The sequence below is a fragment of the Cygnus olor genome, chromosome Z (assembly GCF_009769625.2).
Source record: "Cygnus olor isolate bCygOlo1 chromosome Z, bCygOlo1.pri.v2, whole genome shotgun sequence".
NCBI lineage: Eukaryota > Metazoa > Chordata > Aves > Anseriformes > Anatidae > Cygnus > Cygnus olor.
In genome coordinates, this window is record NC_049198.1 from 74,625,875 (window position 1) to 74,647,636 (window position 21,762).

Below are 21,762 nucleotides of genomic sequence, written 5' to 3' on the forward strand. Positions count from 1 at the left end.
CATGCGATAAGTAGGAAGAGGCCTGTTTGCTTAAACTTCTTCAACCATAAAACGCTGTGAACAGGAAAGGCCTTTGTAATACACTGCCTTCTTGTCAATGGCTTTTGGATTCTCAAGGCTTAAAAAAAATTTCTTGGGTCATTTCACTGGTATTCCTAGTCACAGATAAACACAGCAATTACTAAGAATTAATCTGACAACTAGGACAGCTTTAGATGCATTGGAGATGTGTATCTACAAACAACATTAGTTATGATAAAGTCCAATAAATGTTAAAAACTAGAATATAATTGCTTAATATATTAAAGTTATCGGATGATTCTTTGTATATTTTGAACATGCATATACCTGACACTCAAAATCCAAGTCTCCTTAGCAGTTTCCCTCCCCCCAGCTGTAGGAATGACACCTTCGAAACCCAGAATTGGTTTGCTTTGATGCTACATTTTGAAAAGTATCCACATTTAAAGGTACAGGACCAGACTTGGGCTCTCTCCCAGATCTCCTGCTCAGCTTAAAGCTTGTATCTGGGCACACTGTGGTCATCACCATACAGCTCTGTACTCTTCTGAACCTGCATGGTTTACAGTCTTATTTATTTGGTGCAAAATGGAGAAAGCTATTTTCCCTGTCTGCAGATTAGAAATCAGTTTTGTATAACAGAGTATTTGTGGTGGTGATTTAGATTATGCAGGTATACATGGGATAATTCCAAAGCTAACTAACAATCTTTTCTAAGTGCAGGGTGATTTAGATCTATGAAACAAGTTTTTCAAGCAAAAATGACAACAGGTACATATCTTTCAGTGTGTTTTATTGCCAGCTAAGCTCATTCTGATCACGCACATTTTTAGAACAACAAAAAGTACTGCTGACAGACAACTCTCTCAAATGCAGTCAATATGAAGTCATGTAGCTGTCTGGTATGAACGCACCTGTTAGGCACTATTAAAATAAGTTACTAAATCAGTAAAAGTTTGAAAAATTATAGAACAAACACTAATGGCAGGTATTTATAAAGATAACCTATTTTTTTTATATAAAGATAACATAATAATAAGTGTAATCTAATTTAGCTGTTTTCTTTAACCTTTAGAACATTGGGACATGCAACTTCTGTACCTGCAGACTTCTGAGAAGCTAACCATTCAGTCAGCTAATTTAACAACCTTGTATTAAATGCATCAAAAACAGCACATGAGCCATTAGAATCTTTTTGACACAATTTTGAAAAAATGGAGAATGAGAATGGAGAATCTGAGAGTTAGATTTCTAAAGATGAATACATATATTTCAGAGTAGTCAAGGTTCTCAAATCCCACGTATGTGCATCCTCAACAGATAGTCTGACATCACTACAATAATGATCCCAATCCCTGCCTTTATATATATTTCATCTTGACAATAAAAATATTGATAGATTATTTGAGAAATCTCAAGTTTACAAAATAAAAGTTGAATGTAACTTAAACAAGAGGTCGTGCTTTAAGCATGTGAATATACCTATCACAACATCATAGGATTTGTTCAGACAGTAAGAACCGAAAATGCTTCTGTAAACATATCCTGTAATGTTCTTCATTCTTGTAAGAGTGGTCTTATTGCTATTGCTAGATATGTCATTTTTTAAATTTCTTTAAGTAGGTGTACCAAACATAAACATTAAAAGCCTATTCAACTGCATGGTGTAAAATATACTCCCGTGGAACTCAGATACACAACAGACACATTTTTAACAGTTACATCAGCAGTGTCAGTACTGATGTGACATTAGAATGTACTTATACTGGAGTTAGTTACATTATGATCACTAATACTGTACATGATGGTCCATTTGGAGGAAGAGGGTTGTCCACAAAGAGACAAGATATCCAACATAGAAGAGGAGAGTAGACGACACTTCCCAAAGTTTTCCTGCCAGAAGTTCTTCCATGCTCTGCTGTTTGGTAGTAGGGCACAGGAGACACTCTCCAGTTGCTACTGTACAAAGAGGATGCTGAAGGCCATCACCACACAGCACACAGCTACATATGGGCTCTTCCGTTCACCTTGGGGTGGGGAGGACAAAACAAAAAAATCCAGGCGTAACTAAATAGATCTAGGCGGCTCCTAGTCTAACACTGCAATTATCACATTGCATGTGCAAAGTAACACTGAACACTTCTAGCTGGAGAAATGCTGTTACAAATACAGTTGTGTACTGGTGAAGAAAATGCATGGGAGTGGGAAAACTACGTTGTAGGACAGGGTATATTGCCCCATATAAGGACAGAATTGGCAAGGACTTCTGTCTTATTAGTAACCATCTTTTCTGAGATGCCATTTCTGCGAAAACATTAAAGAAAAAATACAGTATGTCATTGCTATCCCTTAGTGCCAGAGAGTCAAGAGGCAGGCACCAGAAAGCTAACCAAGACACTGGATCTTTTCCTGGCTTTGTTCTCAGTTCTGTCTAAGAGCTAACACTGCTCAAAGGCTACTCCACGTCAGCTGAGAAGAGGCCTAACTCGATGCTGTCTGGCCATGATGGCTGCGTATGCAGCATTCATATTCTACATGTAGTATCATGTAGGAGCCAGCGAACTGGCTGAGGAACTCACAGCAGCAGACGTGGCCAGATGCTTGTCTTTTTTCTTTACTAGGGAGACATAACATTGCTAGCATATGGAGAGGATCTGGTCCACAGATTTTCAGGTTAGTAATAAAAATGGTCAACAGACTGCACAAGGTGTACAAAGACCCCTACTGTTGATACTTTCAAATTAGTGTTATAGCTTTGCATGGCAGACCATTGACAAAAGTTAAGTTTGTCCAATTGACAGACTTATGTTTGGTGGCAAATGCAATCAAAAGAGATCTGTTTTCACCTATTTTCATCCATAACAAAACGTTACAAACATCTCTGGCTCACCAAACATGGTAAGGAAAAACAAACACACAAAATCTTAGGTAGGGAACCGTAACATTGTAATGGGAACATCAGTAATATGAGACTGCTAATGATTTACAGGGACACTTCCTCCATTCAAACAGCCTGTTGTTTTTGCCCTTCAGCTTAGGCATCCCTTTTTATGAATCCATTGACTTTCCTCTGGAGGGCAGAGACACTCCTACACTGGATGGTACTTCCAGCCTACGAAACTGCCAGAAGTGTTAACACCAGTGTCTCTTTATGATGAGCAAATTCCTGTTTTGATGCGTTCAGAAGCATAAAGACAGAGTTGGAGCTGTTTGCTCTAAACAAAGTTCTATTTCCTCTTGCTGTGTACAGTCTTTTATCTTACTACAAACTTTTCTGAGATGCAATTTTCGGAGAATCAATAAAGACAAAAAAGAAGAAAACACGCCACAGCTCCCAAGTCCAGCATTAAGGTGTAATTCTTAGGAAAAGAGTCTCTTTCACTAGCAGGACCTTCAAATACAACAGTAACAAACTTTCCATAGGAAAAGAAAAAAAAAAATACTTGTAGCGACACCTCCCATAAGCAAGGGTGACTGCCACAGTGACATTACAAGATGTTGTCATGATCTGGCATATATTTAATTAAACTTCAAATAACTGAATGAATTAATGTCTGCAGTTTCACATCTGTTTAAAATAAATTTTTGAGGAAGTCCAACTCCTACAGTTTAGAGTATTACAATTTTCATATGGGTTATACTTTCCTGCTCTTAATTTTCTTGAAAGAGAAATCATCATGTGGCAGGATTAAACATCATTTTGCACAACTTTGTAAATACGTAACCACTTGCTGATTATTAAAATCTTATGCACATGTGAAAAAGTTGTTTAAACATTCTGGGCACGTTATACATGAAGAAAGCCAGTGGGCATTTTCATTTTTAAAAGCCTACACTTTCCTCCATGTCTTTTGTGACTAACTCAAATAAAATGGTGGCAATCACCTTCAAAACAGATTTCCCATACTGAGTGCATTGTAGTGTTATGTAAGAAAATATATAGGAGGAATGTTAAGATGTTGCCTCACTTCTAAGCCTGGGAGAAAGTAAAATCAGATCATTCCAAATTTAAACTGAAAAGAAATTACTGTTTTACATGAATAAGAGAAAAGAAAGCAGCTCGGTGTGGGGCACAAGAGTGCATATATTACCTTGGATGCAGCAAATGTAGTTTATTAAAGTTACTACATCATGAGAGAGGAAGATTAACTGCAGTTTTTAACTAGTTGACAGGGACCTCGTAAAACCTTTTGTGTACTCTTTTAAATGCGTTTTGAAACTATTTGCTGTGCATGGCTAATAGAAAAAAATATGCTTGCACTTAACTAAGTGAAAAAGAAGGTGGTAAAGTAAGGTAAGGTGTACTCTCCAACCTTGAATAAATACTAATGCAGCTGAAATTTAGATTTATTTTTGCTAGTATAGCTCAGAATTCATTTCTAACAGCTGCCAAATTACTGGTATCTTTCAATTACAGTATTAAAATTGGTTCTGCTATGTCCATTATCTAAATAGGACAATACCTGCAAATCATTTTAACAGCAGGTCTTCAGAAAAGGATGCTTTTTGCATCGGTGCATTTTGACATGCTGAAAAACACATCACGTTCCTTTCAAAGCCTGAGAATAAAGAAAGGGGAACCATATATTTTCCTCTAGGTTCAATGACAAGTAGCAAAATCTATATTTACAAGTCCAATGTTTCTGCTCTGTATTAACAATGCCATCTGTAAAAGTGTTTTAATTATGTGGTTTTATTTTATTGTTTTAAATCTTATATATAACTCAATACTAAGACTGAATTTGTGTTGCATATTCCCATTTCCATCTCAAAATAAATCCAGAATAATGATGAAAATACATACAAATACCAATGCTATGGGAAAATGCCTAACACCAGGTATAGCTGATCATCCTACACATAGATTCCACTTGGAACAAACAGCTTCAAGTAATTCAGAAGTACACAGAAACTTATAAAAAGAGAGAAAAAGTCATAGCTCACCTCCCCTATCTTCGCTATATTTTACAGAGGTAAAACATACATTTGTTAAGATGATTTGAGTATGGTTTTCACTATCACACTGGAACATTATTCTAATAAATAAGGCACACTATAGAAAAAGCATTGGTTTTAAAGATTTCAAAGAAAAAAAATTACCGATTCTGGCGCATTTCCAGAATATTCCCAATAGTCTGCAAAGATAAAGAAATTGATTAGGCTCTTGATTTAATAAAATCATTTAAGACATAAACTCAGCCAAAGAATTTTCTTCCTTCCATGCTAAAACAATCCAAATAAACAGTTTTTCAAGCTGATGCTATTCTTAACATCAGAAAACACCACATACCGGTGTGGGTTACAAGCTACAACCCACAAGCCATGAAGTTCTTTCTAAGTCCAGCAAAGCTCTAGCATGCAAGAAAAACAAAAGGTCCAATTACTCAGTCTGTGTTCCATCAGAATTCCACATTCTACACTGAAGTAGCTCAGAGAGAAAATCAAGAAAAAGAAGAAAAAAACAGAACTAGAAAAAGAGAGTATGAAGTGCCAACAGGCCTCCATGTTGCTGTATATCGATTTTCTTTTTTTAATGTTAGGTTTTTTTCAATCACATTTTCCTGCAGATATAAGAGATGAGAAAACTGTATTTTAAATGTACTGCTTTGTAGTGTCTTTCATATTTCCCTTAGGAATTGCAGATAAAAAAAATTGCAGATAAAAAGTATGCACTTTTCAGCAGAGCATACTTATACATATAATCTGGTATGACAGAATGCTTGCCTTGAAATAAGTTACAAAACAATTCTTCAGGTTCGTTCTTACTTTTACCAAGGTTAACCTAGGTAAAGTCTCTCTAATCCTGCCCACCCAGGATATCAATGCTCACAACTGGAACTAAAAAAGGATGAAACCAGAATTCAACTATTCAGAGTACATCCAAAATGAAGTACAAGCATGTAGGCCACATATCTATAATTCCTCTGTGTAATTAGACTAATCTCACATTGACTACTCAAGAGGAATAAGAGAAGTGGAATGGAATCTTTAAAATTTCTGAAGTAAGATGGAAAGAAATACTGAGGTGTCCTGAATCAGAGGGCAGTTTTCAGTCTTTCAAATATTGGTCAAAACTGTGTTGAAATCCTGTCTACAGGAAAGTTTCCTTCGTAGCATGACTGGTTGCAGTGCAGTAAAAACATCTGGATTTGACTATATCGACTACACAGATTTAAGAACTAAAAAAAAAAATCCGTTTCTCTTTTTCCTTTCTCCTGACATGTGTGTTAGCAGTAACCTCAGTGTACATTATTTGCGGGGCTTCATCTACTACCTGCTGTGATGGCAGGTCTGCAGGTGCTTTCCCACAATACTCTGACCCATCTCCACGCTACTCTGATTACCTGTCTTCCCTCTCCTGTTCCTGGACTTTCACGATTACATACTTTTTTCCTGTTTAAATGCAGATAGGTAGGTTTGGGCCACTTGCCCATGCCTACTGCTGAAGTCACCATATCCTACATATCCTACTTTTTTTTTTTTTTTAAAAAGAATTTGTGTTATTTCATATTTCTACCTGGAGCTCTTACCTTCGTTTACTTCTGTATCTCTCTCTTTCCATTTAGCAGCCTTATGTTTATTTCTGAAATAAAGGTCTGGGGTTGAGCAGGTCAGAAACACAAGTTCTAAGAGGCAGCAAGTGACCGTAGCTCTCAAAGTGAAAGTGAAATGCTTTTTGACCAGTGTCTCTCTTGTTGACCAATTTCTTGCTAACAGCACTCCAGCCATTTGCATTTATAAAAAGCAACACATTTTACATTTATTTTAGATCATTTTACCTCAAGCCAAAAGTACTTCTATATAGTGAAAGCTCATTCTTCTGCTTTTATATAATTCCACAAGCAGAAATAATAATTCCTGCATGTAGACCATCACACACTTTTTCAGGCTAAGAGGTCATATAGTAAAATAACCCGAAGACATCTCTGCCGTTTTAGAAGAGACATGCAGGAAACGGCACTTCTGTAAATCGTTCAGAGCAAAAAATACAGCCCCAGAGTCCTAATGTGAATGGCACTCAAGAGTATTGAAACTGTTGTTATTCTCTGTAAAATGAAGATTTACAGATTGCATGCAGCAAAACCATTGCAAAAACTTCCACAGCCTGGCACCTCATGTTCGCATCTCTCATGAGCATGCTTGGGAACTCAAAGAAACAAAACATTGTCGTCCTTTTCTTATGCATACTTGAAGAATTTTACCCAGGAAGAAGAATGCTATCTTTTTCAGGCAGTCTACAAATCCGTAGTTTGTATGACGGTCTCAGTAAGGGTTTTTCTTTGCCTTCTCAGGGTTTTTTTGACCACGTATACCAACATAAATTTATAACTGACTTCAGTTATAGTATCTTACATTGTTTATCTTACATTGTTCCTAGCCTTACAAAACTTCCTTGCTGGTGGACATAGAATTTTTCCTCTCAACATGGGAGGTACAAAACAGAATATGGGTTCCATCAGCTGCCAATCATCAATTAACATTTTTTGAATTTAAATCTACCACTGACATAAGATCTAACAAGCCTGCCAACAGAAAACACAAGCACATTTTTGAGGCACTTGTGCTCCTATTGGAACAGCCCAGTAGATCTGTTTGTCTAAGTGGTTTGAGGCTGAGCAATAGCAAATTGAGATGTGGAGCTTCCACAGTTGTAAACACAACCTCTGGATACACTGAAGAACTCACGTTAGTAGAAAAGCTTCTTCAGGCCTTCTGCCCTCCTGTATTTATATATTACTGTTCATCTCAGGTCCTCAACATGTACCTCTTCAAGTCAAAACCTGTTTGATTGTTACAGAAATGATGCTTCTTCGAATGCATCTGTTCCAAAATAATTCTTCGTTAAGTAACTATTCAAAGCAATTGCATTGCTCCTTATTCTCCCCTTCATGTTCATACTCATCCTCGTTTTGATGCATGTGAAACACGTCAGTCTGGCTTGCAAACGTGCAATTTTCCAGCAGCCACACGTCAAATATATGCACAAGCTGCTGCACATTCCTCACTGCCAGTGTTAACCTTAAAAGCAACAATCACAAAGGAGGTGCTGGCTATCTGGGGAAAAAAAAACGCGAAAAAATTCGAAGAAATGGAACCAGAAAGACAAAAAAGGGTCAGCCATGCTTCATTCTTCAGCCGCTAGACTGAGAATGCTGCAAAACGCCGCTGCCCTGTGTTTACTAGGACAATCCTACTGCAACTGCAGTAAGGAATGTGAGATATACCCAACTGCTACGCTTATGGCAAGTCAATCTCCACTATATAAGCTAACACGTCTTCCTGGTTAGCCAGGAGAACAGAACTATGTTGTGGTGCAAGTTAGTATGAAACAGTAAATCTCCACTTGCTTTCCCAACCTTAAAAGCTACTGCTGCGGACAAAGCACATGGAAACACTCACGACGCTTCAGGGAAAATAAAGGTTTAAAATCCCGTTTGGCTTGGTAGAAAAACACACATTTTGCCAGAAGTCATTGGGATGAAATACAATGTTATGAGGACAGGTGACATCACTTTGCAGTGCCATCTCTCAACAAACTGAAACATGTTTCTTTACTTACTATCAACAGACCTAAATCTTCAACAAATTTACCAGTCAGAAATACAGCTAGTAACTACTAACATTTCTACTCTGTGTTGCTTTAGTATTTTATCGCTTCTTTTTTTTGCTATTAATTTGAAGCAGGAATAATGAGGTAAGAGCATCTCTGTGGCAAAATGAAGTATAACTAAGAATTTATTTTATCCAACGTGTCTAGACGTTTCCATTTGAGCATGGAATATGCCAGTGAAGAGGGAGAGGGGTTTAACAGCATATGATCTCCATGTAAACATCTACCATTCAGGAAACAAATTTCATTGCTTCCAGGCCAACATTTTATTCTCCAGTACAAAGTAGCCTACACACGTTTATATGAAACAAAAATAAAATAGTATGTCCAACATTTATATAAATACAAACCTACGGATCAAACGCTCAACTCCTCCACTGTGTCAGCACCCTTTGAAAATATTTCATGAAGAGACTTCTATTCTGCTCTAGACAGATTTGCCTCAAGAATAAACAGAGTAGCTCCAGATTAAAGGATATATTCCTTGCCAAGAACAGCACTAAAAGTTTAATCAGTAAAATATTGTTGCTTCTTACTATGTGTACCTCATTGAATATTGTGTTATCTTCCATTAGCAGACACGCAGAAAAACCCACCACCAAAAAAAGTCCTTCATGAAGTCATCCCTTCGTTCCATCTTTACTAGTATCAAAAGAAATCTCTCATGTCAGGGGTAACCTCATGGTCTCCTATGAAAGGAGACAAACATTTTCATGTTAGAACTCCCAACCAAAAAAAGCTACTGTACTCTGGCTAGCTGACATCACTAGAAGAAATCTTGTGTGATAAAATGGTAATTCCAGAAGTTAATTACATTGAAGGTTTTCAGAAGACAAACCCTCTGAGATTCTTGGTAGGAAGGGTCTGTTCAAAACTTGGCACTTTTTCAGAAAATTAAATCCCGAAGTGATAGAAGATAATTAGGTAAAAAACATTTTCTTTAACAGAAAATGCTCTAATGGAAAAAGTGGACAAGTTGAACACCCAGAGACCAAAATTTTGCCAGTTCTTTCCAGTTAGAACATTACTAGCTAGAATTACTTGCCATTTTAATAAATACTATCTCCTTTGTAATAACCCTAGGCAATGGTATTTCTGAAGTAGTAAGGGTGGCCTCAGTGGTTTCTAGGTCAAAATTGCCCAATCATGACTTCAAAAACATAGTTTTTAAATCACAGTTCTGCACACTGCTCTTCGCATCCAACAACCCATCATATTCTTTGTAGTACAAAGGAAATTGCTAAGCCAAAAGGTGAATGTGCTTTAAAAGCATAAGCAACGCACAGACTTGGCTATCCCCATTTCCCACCACACCCCAAAATCAATCTGAGCAGGGTAGAGAACTGTTTTATAGCAGCAACATCAACTACTTTCCAAGAGAACTGGGAACACAAGATAGAAAAAGGTTGGTCACCCAGGAAAATGTGCTTCAGGAATAAAAGTGAGATGCAATTACAGCAACCAAAAGACACACGGGAGAAAAAAATAAGCAAGGTAGCTTCTGCTGTTAATACTTTATTTCACAGCTTTAAGAATCAAAAATAAATACATCCTTACAGCAACAGCGGGATGTAGGAAGGTGCTTCCTGTCTCCCATTTCTGTACCATTAACAAGCATCTAAAGAGAAAGCTGCAAGCCCAACAAATAACTAAAAAAGCAACACTAGCTGGCTTTGTAAGTTAATAAATTCTTACTATAAAATTTCAACATTCTATTGTAGGAAAATAGAAAATGAAGATCTTTGTTATCTTTATTAAAGACAATCTAAAGATTTTTTATCTTTAAAGATGATAAAAAAACCTGTCAAAATAGTATTTATATTATCACACACCATTACAAGATACTAAGAATAAAACAAAAAAACAATCTGTGAATTTTTAGAATGATCAGACTACATACCCAGTTTTATTTTTGTCCAGTAAGCTGGGAGCCAAGGATCTGATATAGGCACAGGTACATATGAGCAGCAAGATTACAGTCAGCAGACTCTGAAAGTTGAAGATGGCAGACTACGGAAGAAAATGAGAAAAGAAAGATTACAACTTCACAGTACAAACTTCCCTTGCTGTGTAAGCTGGAGAAAGTAATTGATCCCCCATACGATGCTCATCAAAAAAATATATAATCTACGTTGCCAGTGAGCTAAAATCACTGTTAACAGCCATTGTTCTGCATGCAATGGTGAAAGAACGGAGTTTTCGCTTCCCAATTCATCCCCAAAATAGCAGGCAAAATGGTAACCTTACAGCTTTGCCCCCAGGCTGCTGTTCCAAAGCCAGTTTCTGGAAACCCATTAGCAGCAGTCTAAGAGTTATGGAAAACAGACATTCCCTCTCAGCCAAGAATAAGTGTAACTGTGGTTTGCATCAATAGAGTATCGTGGTGGTGGTGAAGGTGGAGGTAAAGAATATTTGACAACTAAACCAGTAGCAAGCCTAAACACAGTAAAACAGGAAATATACAGGCAGATTGTTAATATACTACTTTATGAAGACTACCCCCGAAACTCAACATTTGTAGAAATATATAACTAGACCCACCTGAACTACAAAAACACAACAGATTAATTTCTTTCAAATCATTTTTTGATTTTAAAATTAAAAATATCTTTTCTATAAATACATTTTTTAGAAGTGCTAATTATATGGAAAATGCTAGACAAATGGAGAAAATAGCTTAGAACTAAAGATCGATTGCTTACTAGTGAAAATAAACAGCTTACTGGCAATAAGAAGCAGTTATTGAGAAACTACTAAAATATTTGGTTATTTGCTAAAGTTCAAAATATCAGGAAATTCTCACCAGCATCTTTTATAAACTAAAGTCTGAATCTTGTAAGGCCAAATGTTTTTTAGTCATCAGATTACAAGCAACTATCATTGTTTAAGTGACACATACAGAGGGAGAGTAGGTACTCATGTAAGGACTGCTGTATCTCCAAAACAGTGTAACATCTGGAAGAAAGCTTGTTGATGCTGATTTCCAGCAAGTGCTACGTCACCGTTCCAATAAATAATACACTAGCAACCTTATTATTATTATTATTATTATTATTGTTTGTTTGCAATAGGTTCCCCAGAATTTTTGGAAGAAATATTTGGCGACTAGTCCTTGTAATTTATATTTTCTAATAACTAGCCCCAAATCTGAGATGTAGATTTCTGTTACAATGTTAAAATAATGCAGCTGCATAAATCTAAGGCTTTTTAAAATTTTTATTTTAAAGTTAGCATGTCTCAGCTGACATTTTGGTCAACTTAACAGCACCAGGTAGTATAACAGACAATTGCTTACTGCAGACAGATATGCTTTTGCTTTGTTCCACTACCCTCCTTCCCAGATCCTATTTATTTTGAACTCCAAGAAGTAGAAAAACAAATAGAATGAATTCACTCTTCATCCTAGATTTTTGTGTTACGGACGAATTCATGTCTAATTACATCATATTTTTTCTTACTGCTTAACCCAGAGGGCTGAGTAGTAGTATTTAATTAAGTGTAAATACTTTGCACTTATGAAGGGATATTACATTGCAGTTTCCTTCTTCAGGCAGAGAACTGGGTGGGATTTGTTAAGACCACATCAGAGCTCCCATTTCCCTATCCTGAGGCACAGCTCTGTTGATCTGGGTGCACCTTCTTCCTATGTCACAACATTCTGATGTTCTGAAGCTCTGAGAATCAAATTTCACTAAGAAGATGTTAGAGAGAACATCATGAGATCTAGAGCCTTGTTAATTAAAAAAAAAATCCTTAGCTTATGTAGAAGACTCTGTGAATCATGTGAAGCAGTACTGGAACATGCATCACACTGCCAGCCTAAATAAATGGGCAGATGCAGAAATTGATACAGATGTCCCAGCTAATAGGGTCCAGCAGGCCACTCTTGGTTGGAGTACTTCACATTAAGGAGAAACGGCACAGGGAGGCTCAAGGAGCGACTGAACAGCTCTGCTGTCTGTGCAGCCTGAAAGAGCAGCTCAGCATCCTGGTGAAGATCCCTAGACAAGGCATTAGCTAAATCGTGTTCAGCTTAGTATTTTCACTGGGCTAGCTGAACCATCACTTAACCTACAATGCTGTAAGTAAAGGACAGGTTACTTTCAATGGGCAAAACAGTGCTCACCACCACCAGCACGTCCTGTCCTGGTACTGTCCACAAGCTTTGCCAGCTTCAGGCACCAGGGAACTCTCCATCCCCTAGCAGAGACGACTCAAAGCCTACACAAGGCAGCGTCCCCTGGCTACTGCGGGTCTAGGAACACAGTGGGGCTGGATCTGAGATTGGCTGCCTCAGAGATGCGCCATATACCCCCGATCAACGGAGTAATTCCGCCAGTCCTCCGGGACAGACAGCTGCTCCGGACATCACAGAGCGCAGCGCCTGCCAGTGCCCCGTTCCCATGAATTCCTGCAGGTTTCCCACTGCAGCTGCTTCCCCAACAGCCTGGCGCAGAGGGCACGCAGACGTACAGAAAGGGCAGGAGGCAACACTGCCCCATTTGCTGCGTACTGAGCAGGGAATGTAAACGTATACTCATGAAATGTGTGATTAGTCAATCAATAGGGACAGTATATAATTGTTCTTTGTTGGACTTCTCAAGCGTTTCCCCAGATATGCAGCGTAGGGCATCACTACAATTATATATGTCATTCCACTGAAACGTGCTCTGAATTACAAGTATTTATGGGTCACTTTAACAGGACAGAGGCATATTTTTGAATTGGTCTGCATTTTTAAACTGGAAATGGAAATTTATTTCTGAAGCAGATGGCTACACATTTCACATCCGAAATAATTCTTACAGCCCAACTGAATTTACAGAAAAGTGCAACTTGCATCCTACTGCTCAAACTGATGCAGTTAAAACCTGCTGTAAGAGTCATATACTGGGACCCTTTAAAAAACGTGGCATTAAGGTATCAAGCTATTTGCAAAACACTGTAATACAGGTAAATTTAAATTCACTTGATTAAACTAGGTTCCTGTGACCCAGAAGTAATGAATTGGTGTTTTTAAAACAGTGCTGACTGGCTAAATGGAGAGAGATCCTAATTCCTACAAGAAGTACATTTCATAACATGGAGAAGTTGATGCTGTCTTTTAGATTGCATCCACATGCTGGTGAAAAGATAGCTTCTCAAGACTCAGATTGCAAATGTAGAAAAGAATCAGCACTGGTATTTTATTCCGATTCTGGACGGTCTCAGCTGTGGCTTTAATTATACACTCTTGTATTTCCTTTTTTGTGCATTTCTGACACTGTGGAAACACCTTAGTAGCTACATTCTGTGCTACTTAAGTACTTTTTTTTTTTTTTTAATTTCAATCTGTGTGCTGTCTCCAGGTAGTTGTGGAGCACTACTTTATCACTTAAAGCACTAAAAAGGTATTGTGTTTAGCAGGACTTGCAAGAGCATGTTGCTTCACAGAGCTTCAGAAATTTAAGACAATGCATTTTAACATTAAAAGCTACTTGCCTGAAGGCTCTTTTAATTGCTTATCAAAATTAGAACTTAAAAGTCACCTCAATATTATTTTTTCAATCACATCATATCTTAGTAAAAATAACTCCATATAATACAGAGAAATAAAGCATGAATACTCCTGAAAGTTCCTGCAAATATGTGGTAGTTGGAAGCCATATGTTATAACTAGAGAAATCTGAATGTATTTCTATCTGAGACCTCACCTAACCAGCATGGCTGTCATCACAGGGGATGGATGCTGCAAGGAAAGGAATGGCTGCAGTTGCTTCTTGGCGAGTTTGCTACAACAGAGGAGCAAGAATTGGTGCGACAGCCTTTTAGGAGAACAAGTAGCAAGGGAAGAAAGAAGTCTATTAGATAATAAGTGGTACTTCAAGTGTTTAATATGCTTTAGTCAGTGTTGATTTTAAGTGCAAAATTTCCTGTGCGGCTGAGAAACAGAACCCTGATGGGCCATAACATCTGCACAGCCCATGTCAACCCGATTACAGACAGCGTCATTAGTCCTACAATTTAGACAGCATTAAATTTGCTACAGTCGGGGAGCAAAAGAGGTAGTTCGGAGTTCTACTTATCAGCTACTCTGGCACTTTATTTATTTAATTCAATGTGCTGAAAGGAAGGGCACTCTCAGACGATTGCCTAAATTCTTTGTGATCACTGGGAAATTGGTGTTCAGCCTCAGCAGACATCGCAGTAGTCATAGACACAAAACTTTGTTCTACAATGAAAACACATCCACAGCCAAGACTTTGTACTGTATCCATCCCTGTCTCCAGTTCTCCGACATTCTCTGATTGATGTATGATTTTGTTCCATGTGTTTGCAGAGACCGCAACAGAATTGTGATCCACCTAATGATGCAAACCTTGGGTAGCACTGTAACTTACACTGTAAGTTTTGATGCTACTCTGCATGTCGTGGAAGGACCTGCTGATTTTCCCTTTACCTCATATACTTCCATTTAAAATAAACCACCTGATATCAGTGTTCTTGGGAAGAAAAGAAAAAAAACATAACAGGAAGAGATTGTAAATCCCATACTGCTGCCCTCCTGGGCTGGTAGAAAGCTTAAAACACAACCTCTGGCAGTTTATCTCAAGACAGAGCTGAAACCAAAGCTTAATCTGCACTAGACTTGCAGTATTTACAATATGATTGCTCTATCTCTGATTGCAGTGTGACCATGATTTCGTCAGAGTATGCTAGAAAAAGAGAGGCCACTGCAGTGCCAGGAAGCTAAACTTTGCCCCACGGTTACTCTTATAATCATTTATTATGTGTGCACATATAGATAAAATATTGGAATATTCTTACAAAATAATAACCAAATTTTGATATGTTGCAAAATATAGACACCTTCTAGAACTGCTTTTTTTTTCTCTACAATATTATTAAAACCAATAAATATGTTCTCTGCAAACAAAGAAACAAATGCTGATATCTGACTGTGTAGCTGTCCTCACATTAAAATGTGAGCACGAGTTCACACTGTGGTTAAACAAGACCTTATAAAAATGGAAAAGCCTATATTAAAAGATTAACTCAGAGGTACTATCCAATCGCCATCAGAGAAAGCTGAAATCAATCTACATCAAATTTTAATGAAGAGGCCTTTGAAAATCTGAAGGAGAAAATGATTATCTAATGTTTCCGTTAAGTGCTGCCATTCTTATTTTCCCAGCCTGAGTCCAATTTTTAGGAGTATAAAACTGTTAAAAGGAGTAGGAAATAAAACTTGTAGCACTACTCCAAGCTGAAGGTCAAGGCAATTGCTAAAAATTAAAACATGTATGTAATTATTTTACAACCTATTCTGAAATATTTTTTCCACTCCTGCCAAATATAATCTCAAAAAATGAATAGAAAATAAACATTTGTAAAAGAGACATGCTAATTAGAATTATAAGAAAAATAAAAAAAACTTGCAAATCAGTTAAATTTGACGTTATTATTGGCAAAACTACACTCAACAACTAAGCAAGAGGTGTTTAGACATAACTGGTTTATACTTAAGAATGCAGATACTGTTTTGTTAGCAGTTGTTGGTTGCTCCAAGATGAAAAAGGGTATTCAAGTTTACTTCATATTCATCCCAGCATGTAGTTTCCAAGAAATTTAAGTATGGTATTTACACTAATTCACATTTCTGCCTGTAATATTTGCAGTTCCACCTAAAATATTTACAATCATTTAAGTTCGGGTAAGACTCAATTAGAATAGGAAGGAATCTTTTCCTTACACATCTATCGAAGAGATACATTTTCTAATTGAAATGGGAAGTGCAACACATAGGTGGTAACAGGTACGCTTTTCAGCCAAACTGAAGACTAATATATTTAAGATTTAACCAATTTTTTAAACAATTAACAGAAAGAAACGCGTCCTCTCCCACAAAACCCCTCAACTTTAAAACACGATTTGTTAGTGCAATTCAAATACACAGCACAACATTCAAACAACACCTTGAGATGACAATGTTGAAATTCCACGCTCACTTAAATTATTTCTTCTGTAGCCCAAAACCTAGACAGTAGTTCCAAACTGGAATTTTCGGTATAAAACAGCTAGCAGATACAGCATTCCCCCAAACATCTTAAAACAAAAAGCAAACTGAAGTTACAATGTTAAACTTTTCATATTGGTGTTGTAACACATGGGTGTTGTCTATACATTTATTCACAAAACATATTTTATGTTTGATGTAGCACAAATGCTCATGATGTCTTTTACTCCAAATCTTTTTTGCAGATTATAGTTTGCAATTTACCAGATTTTTTTTCCACATTCCACATTCTTCCACCATTTGATAATAGGAATAATTTCTATAATCCAATTTCAAGGAGCTGAAATCCATTATATTCTCCAGAGTAGCAGGGAACTAATGGTACTTTCTGGAACTATAAGTAGAATAGGTACTCATTAGCTGTTACCACAGAGCTCTCAAAGTGGACATAAATCTTGACTTGTAGCTCTTTTGCCACTTCTATTCTAAAAATCTGTCCATCAGAGATTTCTAGAGTATACTTGAACAGAAGGAGAGAAATTATCCACATAAAAGACATCTTCTCCCATAATCAGTTCTGGCTTCTCTTGCTGTTCAAATAAGAAGTATAGCTAACTATGCCTGTACTACCTTTGTCCTTTTGATAACTGAGCTGTATAGTTTCTGTCACATTAGGTAACTCTCCTTTATGAAGCTGCACAACAAATTGCTTTGTTTGCCACAGATTTACCAGAGATTCTTAACAGTAGAAACAGAAGAAACAGTAATAAGTGCGTGAATGGAAGCTGCAAGAGTAGTTCTAACATGTCAGCACATTTTTAGTTGGACAATGTTCCCACTCTAATGAAGAGTGTTCAAACCGTGTGAGAGGTAAAGTTGATTTGCAACACAAACTGCAACAGGAATTTGAGAACGTACACTGAAGAGAGACAAAGCTCTCAAAATGGAAGATACTGAATTATTTTGCTTTATTTAATATTTTAACATCAGGGATATAGCTAACATTCTATCTGTTAAGCGTTTAATTATTAAAGTACAAATTTACAAGCAAGAGTCAAAAACTAACTAGATATGGCTCCATAGCACAACAGGAAAATGCACGAGCTATTTGCCTGAGTACCTCACCCTCACAGAAAGCCTGTGCAACTCATAGCTGAATTTGTCTGCTGAGCATCCTTACAAAAAGCCTAAGTTGCTGCATGCAAAAATGGGATAGTATCTACTTCGTTCCAAAGGCTGAATAAAAGGCATATCCTATAACTTACACAAGACGTAAAAGTAGTAAAAGAGGTAAAAGTAAGTAAGAGTTACTCAAGAAACACGGAAAAGCTCTGCCAAGTCTCTGATGTCCATTGGTGATGGGCAGGCCTCCCACAGTTCAGGTACATGGACTAGATTTTCAGTATCTGTAAGACAAGTGACAGCTGGTTCCACTTCGATTTCCTCGTTACAAAGCTGAAACTGAAAATTTCTGGTGGGTTTGAACACCAAGCATTGTGCATCGGCAGTACAGCTACTGCAGTGGATGCGCATGGTGCCTAATGCTGAAGCCAATCAAAAAATTACATTGCCACACTGACTATTTCATGACCTTTTTCTTCCCCCCCCCCCCCTTTTTTTTTTTTTAAGTAAAACCTCAGGGTTTGGATCATGAGTTGGACATACAGAATGCATAAGCAGTTCGCTACTACTTTAAAATGGGCTACAGCAAAAAAAGTGACCTCCTCCACACTTTTCATGTTATTAATGAATAAAGATGTTTAATAGTAGATTGATTGCCAGAAAGGTTTAGTAAGAACTGTTTGGCACTCAGCAAGGAAATTGTTCCTCTCAACTTGTGTCATTCCTTCACTGTTGAAGTCTGTGGTAAAATTTGTACAAGTAGCTTCACTACAACCTACTCCTCCCAAGTCAAATTAAGAGACGCATTAAGTAGATGCGTCTTACAACAGCAGAATAAATTGTTTCCTCTGTTTCCTTAATCAGAGAAGAAAAATATTAATGATATATTTTCACATCTTATAAGCTGACACATAAGTACCTATACCGACCATTTCAAGCAGTAATTCACTACACATTTCCTACTCCACAGTAGCATTACAATTTACATGTGCAATCACAGAAAGCATCAGATTTACTAAGCACCAATACCAGTGCAGTAAAGACCTCAATTCTCTGTCCCTATCCAACCACACTATTTCTCCCTTCCCCTCTTCTTTTCAATTCTCTGACAAGCTTGCTATTCTGACAGGAGGAGAGGGGCATGGAAAGGAGGATCTTTTTCTTTTCTCCTTAGTTAGTAGGATTTACTCCCATTCCTAGGGGCTGGCACAGGGTCGACACATACTGAGTGCAGGGACGTGAGTCAGTTGTTGCATGACTGGCAGCAAAGGAGGTCCCAGCATCTTTCTGCATTACTGCTTCTGCCTAGGAGGAAAATGCTCAGACTCCCTGCAAAAGCACATTAGCTGAGCAGCAAAGACTTTGTCAGATGAGAAACTTATTACTGCAGCTGAAACTCCCTGAAATTCTAATCACTTTTACTCAAAACATTTCATGCCTGATGAAATATAAAACTGACATGCAAGAAGTTGTCTGTCATTGCTCCAAAATACACTCATAATACAAAGACACATATATGTCCACACATACGATGAACTAGGACATCTTCTCTGGTCCTATCTCTCTTTAGCCCATTATAAAAACAAAGGTATTAGAAAATTTCAATTGGGACTGATTTAACTTCTGATAAACCAGACACAAAACTTTGAAGACACCTGAAAGCTCTTTCACAAAATGCTACCTTAGATTCTGGTGTGTTCATATCCAAGATCTTGGCTTGGATCAGTATTTACTTAGGAATTGCTTATATGAGCAATTCTCCTTCCTTCTGTAAATACCATCCTAAGACAGTAACAAAGGTTGTGATAAAAAGGTTTGTCCCCATGGAAAATTCCCAAATCAATTCTTCTGCAACAGGATGGGGCTTGAGGTCCCGTACTTGTCCTAACTAGAGGGTGATTGGGAAGGAGCAATCTTTGTAAAGTCTTGTGCAATTCATTATTTTCCTCAACACCCAATCACAATTATAGACACAAAACATATCTATTCTGAAGCTTCCGTATATTTATTCACGTTATTTATTTTTACTACAACGAAAAGTGAAGACTTCAATTCAACAGATGAAAGGCCCATCTTTAACACAAAGTCACTTCAGGCTTCTTCCCATTTCCCACCCACCAAACCCCATGTTTGTAGTATATTTTTCAACCCAAATAAAAGTTTTGTTGAGTTTTCAAATATAAAATTTCTAAAGTTGATGGGGTAAACTGACACAATGATTAGTGAAAGTGAATGCTATTAAGGAATAAATATTCTGCTTTTAAATTAACAGTGCAGCTGTCATTATACCACATCACTTCCAGTTCCAGTTCTTTTGTTTAATCCATTGAGCACCTTCAACCCCCTTTCAGAATTGGTTTAATCTAAAACAGTAGGTTTTTTCTACCCACTGGCAGTAAACAGAAATGAACACACAAAGTTGTGCTTGTAGATAAAGGATAAGCTGGATAGAAGTCAGCTTCTATATATTTTATTGTCAGCAGGTGGCCATTCACCCAGATTAAGTTTGGACTTGTGCAGAAACGATGTGATAAGAAACCCTGGGAGAAAATGGGGTGGAAAGTTCCAGGGATGAAGTCCTTTGGAAATGCTACTCACAGAGCTAGTTTGTCACAGTTGCAGCTCATTTAGTTTGGAGAAAGAGAACAAATTGGAGGTACAGCTCTGCTTTCTTCCTGTTGTTTCCCATCTCACAGTCAAGCGTGCATGCAAAAGAAAACGTAATTAACTACAGCTCATGATTGTTAATCCCAGGAGGTAAGATTTTTCTGCAGAGCCATGACACCACAGGCAGCAGCACCACCAATAATCCAAAATCTTGATCAGACCACAAGGGTTATTGTTTCCCTGAGGAAATTCTAGCTCTACAAGATTAAGGAATCTTACTTGCACCTCTATAAAATGAGAAAAATCTCATTAAGAAATTCTAGCATGCGTCAGGTTCCTTGAACAATACAGCTTAATCTCCTGAAATCAATATGGACCAATGGCCAAAAAAATAAAACAACTCACAAGCACACTTATGAATGCCATAACCTTTTTGCTAGTTATAAGCACTAGTGTTATATTTAAGTGCTAAAAGGTTATGCAAGGTGTCTGACTGATCATGGAGCTTTTCTTGCTTTTGTTCCACACCCTCAAGTGCTACAAAGCATAGCAAGGTAGTGGTGATGTACTTCTATACTATCTACCTTCTCAAGCCACAAACTGGAGGTGATGACCTGACTCTTTCCTTTCTTCCCATCTGGCACGTGTTTTATGTAAGCATGTTTTAGATAGTCTAAGACAATTTATGCCTCTTATCAGGAAAGCCCTTTGTTCACTGCTTGAAGCCATAGGTTAACACAGGTTCATCTAAAAGATCTGCCAAAGACCCTTGGCAAGCAACTTCCTGCAATTTCCTCTTGGTGACAAGATCTGAGGCCTAGGAACTTGCCTTGAACCAAACCTTAAGAAAGCTCAAGAGATATTAATCTTTTAACAAACGTGGGAATTGCAAAAAAAGATTCAGGGGGAACTCGCACGGTATGCATCGCTACTGATGAACGACAACCTGTCAAACGATTTGGAAACGGTAAACTTAAAATGAGTTGTGTTGAGGTCAAAGTTATGTACTTCACAAATACTTAAAGCACTTTATTTTCACAAATACTTAGAATCCTTTTGTATTTTACTTGTACTGGGTCAGGTTTTAACCTCTTATTCCATTGTTTTTGCTTTTAATCTTAAAAGCGTGTACCCACAGTACTTTATCTTAGTTATTAAAGAGTAATTCACAGCAGATTTTAACTCTAATCCAAACACAAACCTTTAAGTTATATTATCGACACGTAATAGGGGGGAAAAAAAAGAGAGGCCCCCCCCCCGCCAGCCCGCCCGCCGCCCCGCGCTTACCATGGCGACCCGCTCACAGCCACATCACACTTCCGGCGGAGGCCTGGCGGAAGCCACAGTGCTCCTCTGGGCGACGCCGCGCAGAGCAGATAGCGAGCGGCGATTGGTGGAGGGGGCG

The 21,762-nt window shown here is 37.7% G+C and overlaps 1 protein-coding gene across 1 annotated transcript; it reads right to left on the reverse strand.

Annotated features, from left to right (window-relative positions):
- Window positions 1-799: 799 nt before the first annotated feature.
- Window positions 800-21,760, reverse strand: TMEM167A (transmembrane protein 167A). The gene is made up of 4 exons (XM_040542044.1): window positions 21,645-21,760; window positions 10,533-10,642; window positions 5,122-5,156; window positions 800-2,048 (listed from the first exon to the last, which is right to left on the reverse strand). The coding sequence occupies exons 1-4, from the start codon at window positions 21,645-21,647 to the stop codon at window positions 1,978-1,980; spliced, it is 219 nt and encodes a 72-aa protein (XP_040397978.1). The 5' UTR covers window positions 21,648-21,760; the 3' UTR covers window positions 800-1,977.
- Between the last annotated feature and the right edge of the window lie 2 nt (window positions 21,761-21,762).

What these genes read in the sequence shown, in the direction of transcription:
- TMEM167A (XM_040542044.1), bottom strand. An exon ending in CTGGACAAAAATAAAACTGG is followed by an intron (nt 5,157 to 10,532) that starts GTATGTAGTCTG and finishes TTATCTTTGCAG; the next exon opens with ACTATTGGGAATATTCTGGA. An exon ending in CTGGAAATGCGCCAGAATCG is followed by an intron (nt 2,049 to 5,121) that starts GTAATTTTTTTT and finishes CCCCACCCCAAG; the next exon opens with GTGAACGGAAGAGCCCATAT.